This window comes from Alexandromys fortis, unplaced genomic scaffold (assembly GCF_014885135.2).
Source record: "Alexandromys fortis isolate MF-2015 unplaced genomic scaffold, M_Fortis_MF-2015_v1.1 scaffold_83, whole genome shotgun sequence".
Taxonomy (NCBI): domain Eukaryota; kingdom Metazoa; phylum Chordata; class Mammalia; order Rodentia; family Cricetidae; genus Alexandromys; species Alexandromys fortis.
In genome coordinates, this window is record NW_026068001.1 from 249308 (window position 1) to 262878 (window position 13571).

At 42.2% G+C, this 13571-nt stretch overlaps 1 protein-coding gene across 2 annotated transcripts in view; it reads left to right on the forward strand.

Annotated features, from left to right (window-relative positions):
* Window positions 1–13571, forward strand: part of Dgkk (diacylglycerol kinase kappa) — a 108459-nt gene that overhangs the window by 75736 nt on the left and 19152 nt on the right. For both annotated transcript variants that reach the window (XM_050160975.1, XM_050160974.1), the window contains exons 14-15: window positions 11078–11177; window positions 12739–12967. In XM_050160975.1, the coding sequence (XP_050016932.1) occupies window positions 11078–11177; window positions 12739–12967 (329 nt within the window). The remainder of the gene's footprint in view (window positions 1–11077; window positions 11178–12738; window positions 12968–13571) is intronic.

The window sequence follows — 13571 nt, forward strand, 5'->3', positions numbered from 1 at the left end:
TATCACCTCCCCTCTGCCCTCTCCATCCACTCCTCCATTTCTGTTTGGTAAAGGACAGGCCTCCCATGGATATTAAGCAAACATGGCATATCAAGTTGTGGCAGGACTAAACACTTCTCCTGTATTAAAGTTGGACAAAGAAACTCAGTATGAGGAATAGGTTCCCAAAAAGCCATCAAAAGAGTCAGAGACAGACCCTGTCCCTGCTGTTAGGACATCCATAAGGAGGCCAAACTATACAACTGTCACATGTATGCAGAGTGCCTATGTCAGGCCCATGCAGGATCTGTGATTGTTGATTCAGATTGTGTGAGCCCCTATGAGCCCAGGTCAGTTGACTCTGTAGGGTTTTTTTTTTGTAGTTTCCTTGCCTCTCTGGCTCCTACAATCCTTCCTCCCTCTCTTCAGCACAATTCCCTGAGCTCCACCTAAACTTGGTTGTGGGTTTGCATCTGCTTCCATCAGTTGGATGAAGCCTCTCTGATGGCAGTTAAGCTAGGCCTCAACCTACGAGTATAGCAGAATATCATTGCTTTGACATTTTTTTTCTTCAGTTGTGTTTGGTTCTATCCTAGGTCTCTGGGCCACCCAGCTTCTAGGTCCTGGTGCCCCAGGCAGTGTCAGAGGTGGGCTCACTCTTGTGTCATGAGACTCAGGCTGGACCAGTCATTGGTTGGCCACTCCAATCTCTTATCCCATCCTATATGGCCATAGGCAGGACAGACTATAGGTTGAAGGCTGTGTGTCTGGGTTGGTTCCCAATTCCTGGTAGTCTTGCCAGAGCAAAGGAGATGGCCAGTTCCAGTTAAGTATTCCCTATTGCTGGGGGGCCTTAGCTGGGGTGATTCCTGGGAATTTCCCCTGCACCAAGCTTCCACCTGACCCTGAAATGATCCCCTTACTAGTCCTCTCTTTCAGTACTCTCCCTCACCTCATCTCAACTTGATCCCTCATGTTCTCATCCCCACCAGTCCCTAGTCCATCTACCAGATTGCTTCTATTTCCGCTTACCAGGGAGGTCCAAGTGTCCGCACTTGGGTCCTCCTTGTTACCTAGCCTCTCTGGGTGTGTGGATTGTGGCAGCTAGTATCCTCTTATGAGTGAGTACATGCCATGTTTGTCTTTCTGGGTGTCACTCAGGATGATTTTTTTTTTGAGTTCCCTTCATTGATTTTAGCAGCTGAGTAGTACTCCATTTTGTAAATGTACCACATTTTCTTTATTCATTCTTTGTTTGAGGGACATCTAGGTTGTTTCCAGGTTCTGGCTATTATAAATAATGCTGCTATGAACGTAGCTGAGCAAGTGTCCTTGTGGTATGATTGAGCATCCTTTGAGTATATGCCCAAGAGTGGTATAGCTGGGTCCTGAGGTAACTCAATTTCCAGTTTTCTGAGAAACTGCCATACTGATTTCCAAAGTGGCTGGACAAGTTTGCATTCCCACAACATCCTCTCCACCATGAGCTGTCACTTGTGTTTTTAGTATTAGCCATTCTGACAGGTCTAAGATAGAATCTGAGTTTTTTTTGATTTGCATTTATTTCACTCATGGCTAAGAATGTTGAACATCTTCTTACGTGTTTCTTTGTCATTTGAGATTCTACTGCTGAGAATTCTGTTTAGATCTGTACTCTATTATTAATTGGATTATTTGGTTTGTTGTCTAGTTTCTTGAGTTCTTTATATATTTTGAAAATCAGCCCTCTGTTAGATGTAGAGATGCCGAAGATCTTTTCTCCTTTTGGAACCTGCTATTTTGTCCTAGACCATGTCCTTTGCCTTACAGAAGCTTTTCAATTTCTTAAGGTCTATCTTCCTGTCCATGCTGTTGATGCTCAGGAAGTTGTCTCCTATGCCAGTGCACTTAAAGCTATTTCTTACTTTCTTTTCTATCAGTTTCAGTGTATCTGGATTTATATTGAGATCTTGATCCACTTGGACTTGAGTTTTGTACAGGGTGATAGATATGGATCTATTTGTATTCTTCTACACGCCAACATCCAGTTAGACCAGCACCATTTGTTAAAAATGTTTTCTTTTTTCCATTGTATAATTTTGGCTTCTTTGTTGAAAATCAGGTGTTCATAGATGTATGGATTTATGTCTGGGCTTTGGTTTCAACTTCATTGATCGACTTGCCTTTTTTTAATGCCAATACCATGTTGTTTTTATTGCTCTAAACTCTGTAGTAGAGCTTGAAAACAGGGATGGTGGTACCTCTGGAAGCTCTTTTACTATACAAGTTTTAGCTATCCTGGTGTTTTTTCCTTTTCCATATGAAGTTGAGAATTGTCCTTTCAAGTTCTGTGAAGAATTGTGTTGGAATTTTGATGGAAATTGCATTGAATCTGCATATTCCTTTTGGTAGGATAGCTATTTTTACTATGTTAATCTCAGTGATCCATGAACTTGGGAGGTCTTTCCATCTTCTTATATCTTCTCTTGAAGTTCTTGTCATACAGGTATTTCACTTGCTTGGTTAGAGTTACACCAAGATATTTTATATTATTTGTGCCTATTATGAAGGATGTTGTTTGCCAAGGGCTACTGATTTTTGTGACTTAATTTTATATCCAGCTACTTTACTGAAAGTGTTTATCAGCTTTAGGAGTTACCCAGTGGTATTTTTACGGTTACTTATGTATACTATCATATCATCTGCAAGAAAAGATACTTTGACTTTTTCTTTTCCAATTTTTACCACCTTGATCTCCTTTTGCTGTCTTATTGCTCTAGCTAAAACTTTGAGTACTATGTTGAATAAATACTAAGAGAGTAGACAACCTTGTCTTGTTCCTGATTTTAGTGAAATTGCTTTGTTGGCTGTTGGATTGCTATATATTGCTTTTATTACGTTTATGTATGTCCCTTGTATCCCTGATCTCTCCAAGACCTTTATCATAAAGGGGTTTTAAATTTTGCCAAAGGCTTTTTCAGCATTTAATGTGAAGATCATGTGGGGTTTTTTTTCCAGTTTGTTTATATGATGGATTATATTGACAGATTTTCCTATGTTGAACCACCCCTAAATCTCTGGGATGAAGTCTATGATGCCTACTTGGTCATGGTGGATGATCTTTTTGAAGTGTACTTGGATTCAGTTTGGCCCTGGGCTATTTTAGTTGGGAGACTTTTAATGAATACTTCTATTTTATTAGGGAATATAGTTCAAATTGTTCACCTAATTTTGATTTAATTTTGGCAAGTCATGTGTAATTCTAATAGGTCTACCTTTATATGTGGTCTGGGGTCCTCTGAGGTTCAGGATCCTGCCCTGGCTTCTGGTGGGGTGGGAGGTTTCTGCCCGGTTTTCAGGGAGTTGGCCTGGTCTCTGAGGTTCAGGATGCTGGTCAGGCCTCTGGGGGTCCAGATTCTGGCCTGATCTCTGATGAAGTGGAAGGCTCCTGCCAGAGGTGTAAATCAGGCCATGCTGACAAGGAGAGGAGGGGCAGTTGGGGTTATGGGTATATTGGGAAGGCATGGGTGGGGCAATGAGGGGGTAGCTTACCTGGTTTTCAGGGAGCTGGCCTGGGAAGCTTCAGCCAGAGGCGTAGGCCTGGATATGATGAGGAGGAGAGGGCGGTGAAGGGGATCCCACACAGCGGGGGCTCCCTTCTACACCCAAATACCTGTTTTCACAGAGTGATCCCTTATTTCAGAGAGAAGAAAAGTTAAAGTGGCTGCTTTCTGCCTCGGGCAGAAAAGAGCAGCAAATGTCGTTGCAGGTGGAATTTTAAGAGGAGAAGAAGGGGAGGGCTGTGTTACAAGGGCCAGGATACTGTGGTAAAGGAGATAGGGATGAGAAGAAGGGGAAGGGGGCAAGGGAAATGGGCCAGGAATATTTGTCCAAGAAGGACAAAGGACAGAGAGGAGACAGAGGCGCCATGTAGGCAAATGGCAGTTTATAAAGGTAAAGGGGAAAACCCTATGTTAGGATGAAGTGTTTAATTTCAATTGGCCATGTTAATTAGTTGAACCAAAAGGGGCTTCTGATTGTTGGACTTTGATAGTAAGCCTCAGGAGGAGGAAGTGGCTAATAAAGTAAGGGAATAGACCTTGCTGGCTAGCTTTAGCCATGTAATTTAATGGTTTTTAGCACTGCAGAGGGAATAAGGAGAAGGCTAAGGCCTGCCAGAGCCACATGTTCAACTGGACTAGTGTCCCTTTGGGAGGGACAGTTGGGGTTCTGTTGGGCAGTCATGGGTGGGGTAGGGGACAGTTTTATCTGGGGTTCAGGGTACTGGCCAGGCCTCTGAATAAGTCGGCAAGGAGAGGAAATGCACTTGGGATTATGGTGGAGGATACAGGCAGTGGTAGGAGGCTCGGGGACAGGGGTGGTGGCTTACCTGGTTTTCAGTAAGATAGCCTGGCCTCTGATGGTTTGGAAGGCTTCCAGGGATGTGTGGGCCAGGATATGGTGAAGGGCAGTTGCAGCTATTCTGAGTAAGCACAGGCAGGGTGGGGAAGCAGTCTTACCTGGGGTTCAGGAAGCTGGCCTGGTCTCTGGTGGAAGAGGAGGCTTCTGCCAGAGATGTGGGACAGGACATGTTAACAAGTATGGCAGAGACAATTGGGGTTATGTTAAGCAGGCACTGGTGGGGTGGGAGTGGGGTAATCTTACCTGCGGTTCAGGATGCTGGCCTGGCCCCTGGGGAGTGGCCTTAACTTCATTTTGACTCCGTTATCATTCAGTATTCTGTTATTTAGTCTCCATTACTTTGAGTTCTTTCTATAGTTTTTGTTATTGTTTATTCCCTGTGACCTCTTGGGTATGTTCATTCTTTTCTTTAGACTAAATTGTTCTTCCTAATATCCTTTGTCAAGCAGGCTTAGTTACTGGAAATTTCCTTAGTTTGCTTTTATCATGGAAGATTTTCATTTCTCCTCAATTTTGATAGAGAGTTTTGTTGGTATAGTAGTCAGGGTTGACAGTTTTGATCTTTCAAAACTTGGAATACATTTTTTCCAGTCCATTCTGAATTTAAATGTCAAACAATCAGGTGCTATTCTGATTTTCCCGCCTTTGTAAGTGACTTGACCTTTCTCACTTACAGGTGCCCCGTCCATATCCTTTATTCTCTTCTTAATGTTTTAACTATAATATGTCCTAGGGAGTTTCTTTTCTGTCATGTCTATTTGGAGTGCTGTAGGCCTCTTGGACCTGCATGGGCCTCTTTTCAACTCTGGAGATTTTTCTTCTATGATTTTACTAAAATCTATTTTATGTGTTAGTATGATATTCTTCTCATTCTTTAATTAATATCATATGAAGTTTAGGTGTTTTCATGGTGTATCTAATCTCTCCAATATTTCATTCATATATATATATACATATATGTATATATATATTTAATTTCTCCTTATTCCTTACTGAATGATCCAATTCATCTACCTTATGTTCTTTTTTCCACATTCCATCCTATTGGTGAGCTTTCTATTTAGTTTTATTTGGCTTATTAATTTTATAAACATAATTCTTTGAAATTTTCATAAAATGTATTTGATCATATTTACCTCCCCCCAACTCTTTGCTTTAACTTCCTCCAGATCCATCCTCTCTGTTTTTAAATGTCATGACCTCTGTTTCTTTCTTTTCTTTAATAACCCACTGAGTCCAATTTGTTTTATTTATTTATTTTATTTATTATGTATAAAATACTCTGTCTGTGTGTATGTCTGCACGCCAGAAGCGGGCACCAGACCTCATTACAGATGGTTGTGAGCCACCATGTGGTTGCCGGGAATTGAACTCAGGACCTTTGGAAGAGCAGGCAATGCTCTTAACCTCTGAGCCATCTCTCTAGCCCCCCCGCCCACTGAGTCCAATTTGTACTGCTGAGTATTTATAATGAATATAGGGTCTACTGGAACATGGTCACCTACCAGGGGCCACAGTATTAAAGAAACCTGAATCTTACTCCTGTAGAAGCTACCAACTCTCATAGCAATACCCTGTACTTTTGGAGGTGGGGGGGTTCTCTGGAACAACCATGACCAACAACTAGAGAGGAATTATCTCATACACCTTTTTAGTTTGGCAGCCTATGGCTTCTGGGAGAAGCCTTCTCCCCTATGTAGGGTAATTCTAATTAAATTTGTATAGATTCTCCCCACCTAAGTCTTCTTCTCTATTATTCTCTCTGTCCCTTTCATATCACTATCCTAACACTTAAACTTTAGATAATATTAACTAAAGAATGAGAAGAATATCATACTAACACATAAAATAGATTTTAGTAAAATCATAGAAGAAAAATCTCCAGAGTTGAAAAGAGGCCCATGCAGGTCCAAGAGGCCTACAGCACTCCAAATAGACATGACAGAAAAGAAACTCCCTAGGACATATTATAGTTAAAACATTAAGAAGAGAATAAAGGATATGGAAAGGGACTTTTAAGAGAGAAAGGTCAAGTCACTTACAAAGGCGGGAAAATCAGAATAGCACCTGATTGTTTGACATTTAAATTCAGAATGGACTGGAAAAAATGTATTTCAAGTTCTGAAAATCCAAAACTGTCAACTCTGACTACTATACCAACAAAACTTATCTATTAAAATTGAAGGAGAAATGAAAATCTTCTATGATGAATACAAATTAAAGAAATTTCCTCCCTGAAACCTGTTCTTCCCCTTCCCCACCAATACTCCCTTTTCTACTTTTCTGAATTCCATGGGTTTTCCATGTCAAACACACGAATCTAAAGATTTTATGTTAATATTCACAAATAAAATGTTTGATTCTCTGGGTCTTTGTTACCTCATGCAACGTGTTTTTCTTTTTCTTGCTAAATAAAATTCCATTGTGCCTAGGGGCCAGATTTCCAGTATCCACTTATCAATTGATGGACACCTAGATTAATTCTATTTCTTAGCTGTTGTGATTTGAATGAGAAACATTTCCCCATAGACTCATACACTTAAACCCTTGGTCCCATTTGCTGTTTCTGAGGATGCTAAGGAACATTTAGAAGCAAGAGCCTGGCTAGACGAAGTACATCTCTGTGGACAGGCTTTGGGGGTTTTATAGCATTGCTTTAGTTCTTGCTGCCCTTCTCTGCTTCCTGTGCATGACTAAGGTGTGTTCTTTCAGCTGCCTGCTCCTGCTACCCTGAGTTCTCTACCATTATGTCCAAACCATCATCCGAGATAAACCCTTTATTAAGCTGCTTTGGGTCATGATATGTTATCACAGTAACAGAAAAGGAACCAGCTGTTGTGTTGAGCACACTATGAATGTGGATGTGCACTTGTCTCTGGAGTGGAGAGCAGGGTCCTTAGGGTATGTACTCAGAAGTTGTCTAGCTAGGTCAGATTGTCACCTAGTTGTAGTTTTTTGAAGAACTGCCACACTGATTTCCACGGTGGCTCTAACAACTGGCACTCGCATGAACAGTGCATTGGGGTTTCCGGTTCCCTACATTTCGAGAGCATTTGTTGTCTTTTGTTTTAATATGACTTGAGTAAAATGAAATCACAACGGAGTTGTGATTTGCCTTCTCCTGATGCTAATGGTGGCAAACACTTTGAATTTTGTCTCAGCCATTTGTATTTCCCTTCACGAGAAAACTTTCTTCATGACCATTTCCCATTGTTTAATTGTGTTGCTTTTGGTATTTAGGATTTATTGTATATTCGAAACACTCATAGCTTTGTCAGATGTATATATAGCTGGCAAAGATCTCTTTTCCATTCTATAGGCTATCTCTTCAACTGATTAACAGTCTCCTTTGCAGTACGGAAACTTTCTAGATTCATGAAGTCACACTTCTTGATTGTTGCTCCTATGTCCTGATTTACTGGAAATTCTATTCAGAAAGTCCTTACCTGAGCCTATATCCTTAAGTGTATCCCCTACTCTTTCTTCTAGAAGTTTTGGAGTTTTTTGGAGAGCAAAAAGACAAGTAAAAGGCAGCAAGGGGATGCGAATGAGAGGAAGAATCAGAGTCTCCCTACTTGCAGATGATATGACTCTCTATATAGTTTAGCTGAGAAGTCAGGGGTATTATTCTGACAGGTCTGCCTTTGTTTGTGACTTGGCATTTCTCATTTGCATCTTTTAGTAAACCTCCTTTGTTCTGTACACTTAGTGTTTCAACTGTAGAAATGTTTCTTTTCTAGTCCTGTTTGGTACTTTGTAGATGTCTTATACCTGAATGAATGTCTATCCCTCTCAATTTGAGATTGAGTGCTCTATTCTGTCTTCATACACCGATAGTCTATCTTCTACATGATCATCCTACTGGTGAAAGATTTGCTGACGATTTAATTTGATCTAGTGCGTTTTTCATTTCCATCACTATTTTCGCTTGAGTTTTCTTAGGTATGTGTATCTCTTTATTAAATTCTATTTTCATATCGTGTATTGATTGCCTCATTTTGTTCAGCTGTCTGTGTTCCCTTTGAAAGTATTTGAGTCCTATTTGAGATATTTTTACATATGTATAATTACTGTTTTGAATTCTGCACCTGGAGTTTTGTCCAACTCATTTTGACCAGGGGTCATTTGTATGGGGTTGGTTATTTTTGGATGCAATAAGCTGTTTTGGGTTTTCATGTTACTTGGATTTTTGCACTGGGATCAGCCTTTTTGGGGTTGCATTGTTGGTTAAGAATTACTGTATTTTATTTGGTTGCCTCTCGTCTTCCAGTGAGTTCGTTTGCAATACTCAGGGGAAATTAGGTTGTTGCTGTTGTGGGATGTTTTCATCGGTTAGACTAGTGTTCCAGGCGTCAGACTCTATATCCAGTCTGAGGGTTGATTACTGTCTGAAGCACCAATCACCACCCAGTAGTTAAAGCAGTCTGATAATGGAGTAGAAAGTGACTACAAAGCAGACACTTATTGAGTACTGATTACTTTAGGGAATAAAGGAGCCTCACAGTATACTGTATATACTGATATGTTAGTATGAGCAGAATGGAAAAGAAAAGGAGGAGAGGTGAATAATCCCATTGGATCTAGTGATGAGTATTCTGTTGTTACATTGGAAGTAGAGGAAGGGGCATCCATCGGAGTTGGAATATTCGGAACAAAGAAAAAACGAGGTTAATATTTGGGAGTTCTGATTAATGGCAGCCTAAAAAGAGGCAGTAAGAATGCGTATCCCAATGCTGTAAACAGGGTCAGCCTCTGGGCTTTAGGAGATGGAATCCTAAGGAATGGATAAGGGGAAAAAGGAAAAAAGCAAAAGAGCGTGTAAAACAGCAAAAGGTGTGAACAGTAGGGGACAGTGTTGGCCTGCTAGAATGCCTACTGCGACAGATAAGAACTAGCCGGGGAAGAGGGAGGAGAGTTGGATGGAGGTCCTGAATGTTGATTTGTGTTCTCTTTGTCACAGCCACTGCTTTTTCTCCCTGGTTCTGGCCCTGGTCATGTTCTGGGTTGATTTTTTTTTTACCAGTTCAGTTCTTCCCTGGTGGGCTCCCAGATCGTCTTGTATGTAGACTTTCCTTGCCTCTGTTCTGTGGACTGTGAGTAGCTAAGGCAAACTCCGTCTAGCCACACTCACTGCCTGCACACAAAGTCAGATGCAGCTGCTGGCTGAGTGATGCCTACAGCACCAGTTAGAGCTTCGCTTAGCTTCCATGGCTTCACCTTTTCCTATTGGGGCACTGATGGTGGCCCTGGCAGCCGTCACTGGGAAGCCCTTCTGTGAAATGCCTACCAACACCACTTTTGTGGATATCCTGGTAGGGTTTGTTTAGCCTGTTTTACATGGAGTAAAATGTCCACACGGTGGTGGCAGCTGCACTGGTTGTAATCGCAGCAAGTCCAAGTCACTAGTGGAGATATTCCGTCGGTCCCATGGTTATTTGAGTTTTGTTGGGGTTCCGATCAAGTAGACACTAGGACTGGAGGAGAAGCTGACTGATGAAATGATAACATATTTCGAGTCTTTTAATTCCTAACTGATAAGCTGTACAAGCTCCAGCATGGCTTCTCATCCACCATCTTACCCAGAAGTCCTGCTTACTGATTGCTTTCATTTCCAGCATGATTTCAGTGTGGCTTTTCTTCACTAATTTTATGTCTTTATTAAATTCTATTTTTATGTCTTGTACTGACTTTTTATTTTATGCATCACTCTTGTGATGCATATCCTTGTCTTTTTAAGGTGTGTAGACTCACTTATAATCATTCTTTCCAGTTCTTTCTCTGGAAATTCTTCTCAGTTCCACTGGGGTCCATAGTATGGGATGAGTTATTTTTGTGGAGATATGTTTTCTTGGATTGTCACATTATTTTTATATTTCTGCACTGAGACTTGAGCACCTGAAGTTAGTCCATTGAATTAGAAGTATGGGCTGGGGGCCGATACTCCAGAGATTGCCTACATTTTAAGCCTAAGAGTTAGGGGATCGACAGAAGTGTAGCTGGGGCTCTCTGGGGACTCCTTACCTGTGGGCTTCAGAAACTAGTGGATGACAGAAGTTTCTTCTGGGGGCTTGGGGTCCTAGGTCCTGTCAACACAGAGCTCAGGGAATAGCCAAATGCTCAGGACCCAGGGACCGATGCCTTACCTGTCAGTGCCTGGAAAGGCAGAAGTTTGGACCTGGTGTCTACTGTCTTATAAGCCAAGCAACACACCCCCTCCAAAATATTTGGGTAATTTGTTCTTCCTAGTACTCTTAGGAGCAAAGATTCTTAGCCCATCCATTACACTCTCATCTGAGAAGGACTAATCCCAAAAAGACATTTTCTTGTGTCGTTGGATTTATATTGTATTAGGTAACCCCTGAACTAGAGCTGACTGACCCAATGTGAAAACATTAACCAAGTAAATTCTCTTCTATACCTATCACTAAGAAATGCTAGTAAACCTGTTTCAAGTCCATCACTTGGGAAGTGGGGTGAAATGGGGCTCAAGCGGGAACGGGATCTATTTCATCATATGTACAGGGAAAATAAAACAAAGAAAGAAGGATGTGTAGTTGGAGAGAGGACAGGGAAGGCAGGATATGTTTCAAAAGTGAGACAGAAGGAGGGGGAAGATGAATGTTGATGCTATTGTGAAAGATAAGGGCTCTAGGTCTCATGGTTTCTATCACATACGCTGTCTACCTCGCTTTTCCAGGTTCCTGTGCTCAACAGTGGAAGACTTTGTGACTGATATTGTAAAGGCCTGGGACCAAATCAAACAGAACAATACAGCAGTGGAGTCTGTGATTTTGAAAGTAAGTTTCCCTTCCTAGTGTCTCACCTCTGTGGGAGCCAGGTCTCACTTTTTCGAGTAAAACAATGGGAGATCATCAAGTATTGGCAAAGGCGAATAGCTGGTACATCTGCGGATGAGGAAAGCCCAATCTCCTTCCTTCATCTTTGCCAAATGAAGACTGGTACTTTGCATGCATACACACACGCCATGTACCTAGGTATAAGCCAAGAATCTGACCATAAATAGACACAAGTGTACATTAAGCATCAATGAGTGGAGTTAATATACCAAAGCATGCACGAAAATCTACGCATTTAAACCCCCAAAGGGTGGCAATGCAACTCAGTTAGTAGATGCTAGTTAACACGTATGTATAAGGCCACAGGTTCGAGCCCCAGCATATATGCATATGCCAGAAATACGCCAGGCTTGGGATATGGCTCAACAGCTAAAGTACTTCCTGTGGAAACGTGAAAGCTGGGGTTTGGATCCCCAGTAAGGGTGAACATAATAATTCCAGCACTAGAAAGTGGAGACAGGGACCCCAAGAACAAGCTGGCTGGAGACAATGAATATCAGGTGTTGCAGGAGGTCCTTCCGTTCCTCCAGCCTATAGCCGCTGAGAGACCAGTTGGATACAGAGATCTTGCTCAATGAATCTGGTGGAAGAATGATTTGAGGATAATCCTGACAGTGACCTCAGGGCTCCACTCTCCCCCCACACACGAACACTCACTCACTCACATACATGGACATGCACACCACGCACACATTTAAAAATGGAAAACGCACACCTCCTGTAATAGTACCTAACACGTGGCACACACTTTGTGTCAGAGCTTGTTCTGAGTGCTCTAATGTACCATGTTATTTAATTCTCACCGCTGACCTAAGGCATGGAGGAACAAAGAGGTCAAGGAACTTGTCTCACACCACAAACTACTAAAGCAGCTGCTCTCAACCTGTGGATCACGACCCCTTTGGGGAGTTCAGCAACCCTTTCACAGGGGCCACATATCAGCCGTCCTGCATATCAGATCTTTACATTGTGATTCATAATAGTAGCAAAACTATAGTTATGAAGTAACAGCGAGATGACTTTATGGTTGGGGGGTCACAGCAGGAGGAACTGTATTAAAGAGTCGCAGCGTTAGGAAGGTTGAGGACCACTGAGCTAAGTTAAGCTTAAATCACGTCCCAAATGCACGTCCTTGAAATATGTACGTGTGAGGACAGACACAGACGCTATGCAGAGGTACACCAGCATCCATAGGAGCATGCCTCTGAATATACCTACATGAAGATGTGTCTATTTCGTCATTTTATCCATGTTCCACATAAATTAAAGGGCCAGCCCGACATGAGAAAGGCTGTGTGAAACATGCATAGGTGCCCAAAGCTGCTCAGAAACAAAGACTTGATTACTCCCCTAGTCTTCTTTGGGTGTTGGTACAGCGTGGACTTCATCACCTCACATATGGATTTCTAGGTTGAGTGTTTCTGCCCAGCCTTCCCCTTACCATCACTGTTCCTCATTCTGGCCTTCGTAACAATATCCCATTTTTTTCTCCGCTCTGTAGAGTGACTTGATGTATGATAAACTCAGCACCATTATTGATATCCTGACTGAGGATGAGGAACTTGCCTCTATGGAGCGACTAGCCTCAACATACAGATCCCATGAGAAAACAGATCCAGAGCCCTTCGTCCCTCAACTAGACCACTTCACAAAGTCCAAGCTGGAGGTGGTTGTCAAGGCTCACGACCTCCAGAAATCCTTGAAGCTCATCATATTCCAGGTGGAACAAGGTAAGATTCTTAGCGCTATTGGGACCGGGAAAGATGGGGACAAGTGCAGGTTTCGCCTATGAATGGTTTAATGATCTCCTTTAGTCTGGGTTTGCCAACTGGTCTCACTGACAGCACTTAGCTGGATTCGATGTTCAGGTTGCCTTCCAAATCAGTCCTCTGGCTGCTGATTTGAAAAGCCTCCGTATAGATAATGCTGTCTCTTTGACTTCTCCTTCCCTAGCCTTCGGTTCCCATACTTAGCTATTTTGGGAGCTGACACTCACCCTTAGCAGCTACACATGATGTAAGTAACACCGCTGAAAGCTCTGTCAGCCTCACTTCTGGCCATGGAAGCTTTTCTATCTTTTCCTGCCATTTCAGCCGCCAGGGCTAATCAGCAGCCTGTGGCTGTTTGAAAAGCAAACGGTGTGCGTGTTTACAAGTCCTGCACCATGTAATCCGACCATGAGATTGGTCCCACTGGCTTGCCAGTAATTGCCATTGCCCAGAATTCTTGACACTCTCCAAACTTGCAGCTTAGGATGAAGTTCTAAACTGGCCCAACGTCCTCATCTAGCATTTTTGATGGCCACTTTATCTCCATAATGCTCCTTTGGAAAAT